We start from the raw sequence: 2,289 nt of genomic DNA, 5'->3' as shown, positions 1-2,289 counted from the left end.
GTGGGAGGGACCTGCTCTCATATTTCACGATTTAATCATATCAGTCCGTGCATTTGTTTGATCTGGCACTAAGGTAAAGCGGAATTTAGTGCTTGTAAAAATCTTTCCTAAAACCCACATCAATGTAGCCCCTCCTGTGACGGCAAAAAACAAACAATACAGTACTCTTATCTGGAACTGGCGTGACAAGCTATGAACGAATATAACAAGATGTGCCTTGGCCTACAAAATGCAACACAATGGCTTAACTGCAATAAAATTACTCGACAATGTTAACATTTGGCAAAAAGAATAAAAGAAGCACAAATTCGCTGCAGTATAAATAACAGTTCAACAATACAATATAATTTCAAAAATAACAGTTCAGTAAGGGAACGTTCAAATATTACGTAACGCTTTTTTTCCGAATTTTTGACCCCCCCCTCCCCCATGTAACGCCAACGTAACGCTTTTTTCAATCCCCCCTCCCCCATGTAACGCTTTTTCACTACGAATTCAGCACAAAAAACTACCATTCCGTACTCGAAAGCGTTACGTAACGTTTTGCTTGAACCCCTCCCCCCCGATGTGACGCTAACGTAACGCTTTGCATAAACCCCCCCTCCCCCTCGAAGGCGTTACGTAATATTTGAACGTTCCCTAAATGAACAGAATAATAAAACAATTGTCATTATTTAATAGTTTCATGTTTATGAGGCTATGGTTACCGGTACTGATGATATTCTTGAATCAACATGGAGCATACGGTATATAATTTTTTTATTTGGCTTCTAAATGCGAGTGCTTTTCTGCTACTTGTCGACTAACACATATGCCCCTTAGGTTAAAGCTTGGTAGCTACAAATGTTACATACAAATCGATTAATTATAAATACAATTCATGGCAACTAATACTAAGAAAGGATTTGTCCACATGATGAAACGTGCTTTCTGAAGAAGACACCTTGTCTTTCATCAAAACCCATTCATATAACAATTTAAGCAAAGGAAAATTAACATTAAAGATGTTTTCATCAGAAGGTGTATATGTTTTGCAGATTCTTGATAATTTTAAAGATAGTTTATCAACCTTCTCTGAAGAAAAAGTAGAATTAGTTTCTTGAAGTGGAAAAAATGCAGATTCCCAAAAATAAGTATTTCTACTTTTTCCAGGAGTTGTATCAATAAAAATGTCACCAAAAAGTCTTGCTTTAAAATATCCAGCAAGACCTGTTACATTTTTTAAAGCTGTAGCTTTGTGCAACTTTAGTTCAAAAGTAGCTGTAATAGCTTCATGCTTTTCAGTGCAACTACTTGAATAAATAGGAATAAGCTCTGAAAGTATACAAGTATCATCAGGAAGACCGAGTATATACATTTCGATACAGGATTGCATTTTAAAATACTCTTTCAAAATGGGTGAATGAATTGCACACACATATGTAGTGTAATGATCAGGAATAAACACGCTTTGCTGTTTGCCAAATAGTGTCTTGCATGTTGACAATATCTCTGCCACAAATTCGTTGTCACCAAAACTGCCAAATAGTTCAGAAATAAACAAATCAATGCTTTTATTTCTTGCTAATGCAGTGACATCAGCTTCACATAAATTTAAATTTATTGCCAATAACAATTCATCTTCATTTCTTATGACTATTGGAGAAAGCACCACAATTGATTTTTCAAAAAGGAACTTCTCTTTAAGATACGCATTCGCTTCTTTATTTGCCTCAATAACAAAAATCTGTCCATTTATTTTCTGCTCTTTAAAACAATCTAAACAATAATCCACAAGTCTTCCCCTTCCAGCTCCAATAACCATGCAGTTAAACATGCTTGTGAAAGTGCAGGTCACAGACTTTAAAGCCATTTGTATTGCAGCATAATACAAAAAATATTTTGCCGTGTCCTTTTCCATGGCTTCATATTCAACACTCGACCATGGTGGATTAAGAGGGCTTTTGTTTTTAGATGGTGGCAATGTGCCACTGCCAGTTAAGATATTGCAATAGTTTTTTGTAAACATTTTCTTTGCTTCTTCCATAATATGCTCTTCAGCCATGATTGCTAAAGTACCATACATGTACATAAGTTCACTTAATGTTTCTGCTTCCTCTCTGTTGTGGAATAATGTTGTTATGGTGCTGGTTTTTTAGTATTGGTAACCAATCTATATAATATATGCTATTCTCACAATATTAAACAAAATAAAAGCTTTTTCTTCTCTACTTGTTGATGTTGAACACTTGGTTTTGGACCAGTTTTCTCACGAAATGCAAACGTAAAATTTCCTAAATTACATTAAAA

The 2,289-nt window shown here is 34.9% G+C and overlaps 1 protein-coding gene across 1 annotated transcript; it reads right to left on the bottom strand.

Moving 5' to 3' along the window:
* Window positions 1-613: 613 nt before the first annotated feature.
* LOC145772678 (protein arginine N-methyltransferase 5-like) lies at window positions 614-2,289 on the bottom strand. Its single transcript, XM_082584549.1, has one exon. It carries the CDS (start codon window positions 2,069-2,071, stop codon window positions 866-868), a length of 1,206 nt encoding a protein of 401 aa, XP_082440675.1. The 5' UTR covers window positions 2,072-2,289; the 3' UTR covers window positions 614-865.

The sequence above is a fragment of the Aplidium turbinatum genome, chromosome 6 (assembly GCF_918807975.1).
Source record: "Aplidium turbinatum chromosome 6, kaAplTurb1.1, whole genome shotgun sequence".
Taxonomy (NCBI): Eukaryota; Metazoa; Chordata; class Ascidiacea; order Aplousobranchia; family Polyclinidae; genus Aplidium; species Aplidium turbinatum.
The sequence above is the reverse complement of the archived record's forward strand: the minus strand, read 5'-3'. Positions and strand labels throughout refer to the sequence as shown.

Bases quoted from the DNA above. Each gene is read 5' to 3' on its own strand.
- LOC145772678 (XM_082584549.1), bottom strand. From the start codon at position 2,071: ATGTACATGTATGGTACTTTAGCAATCATGGCTGAAGAGCATATTATG.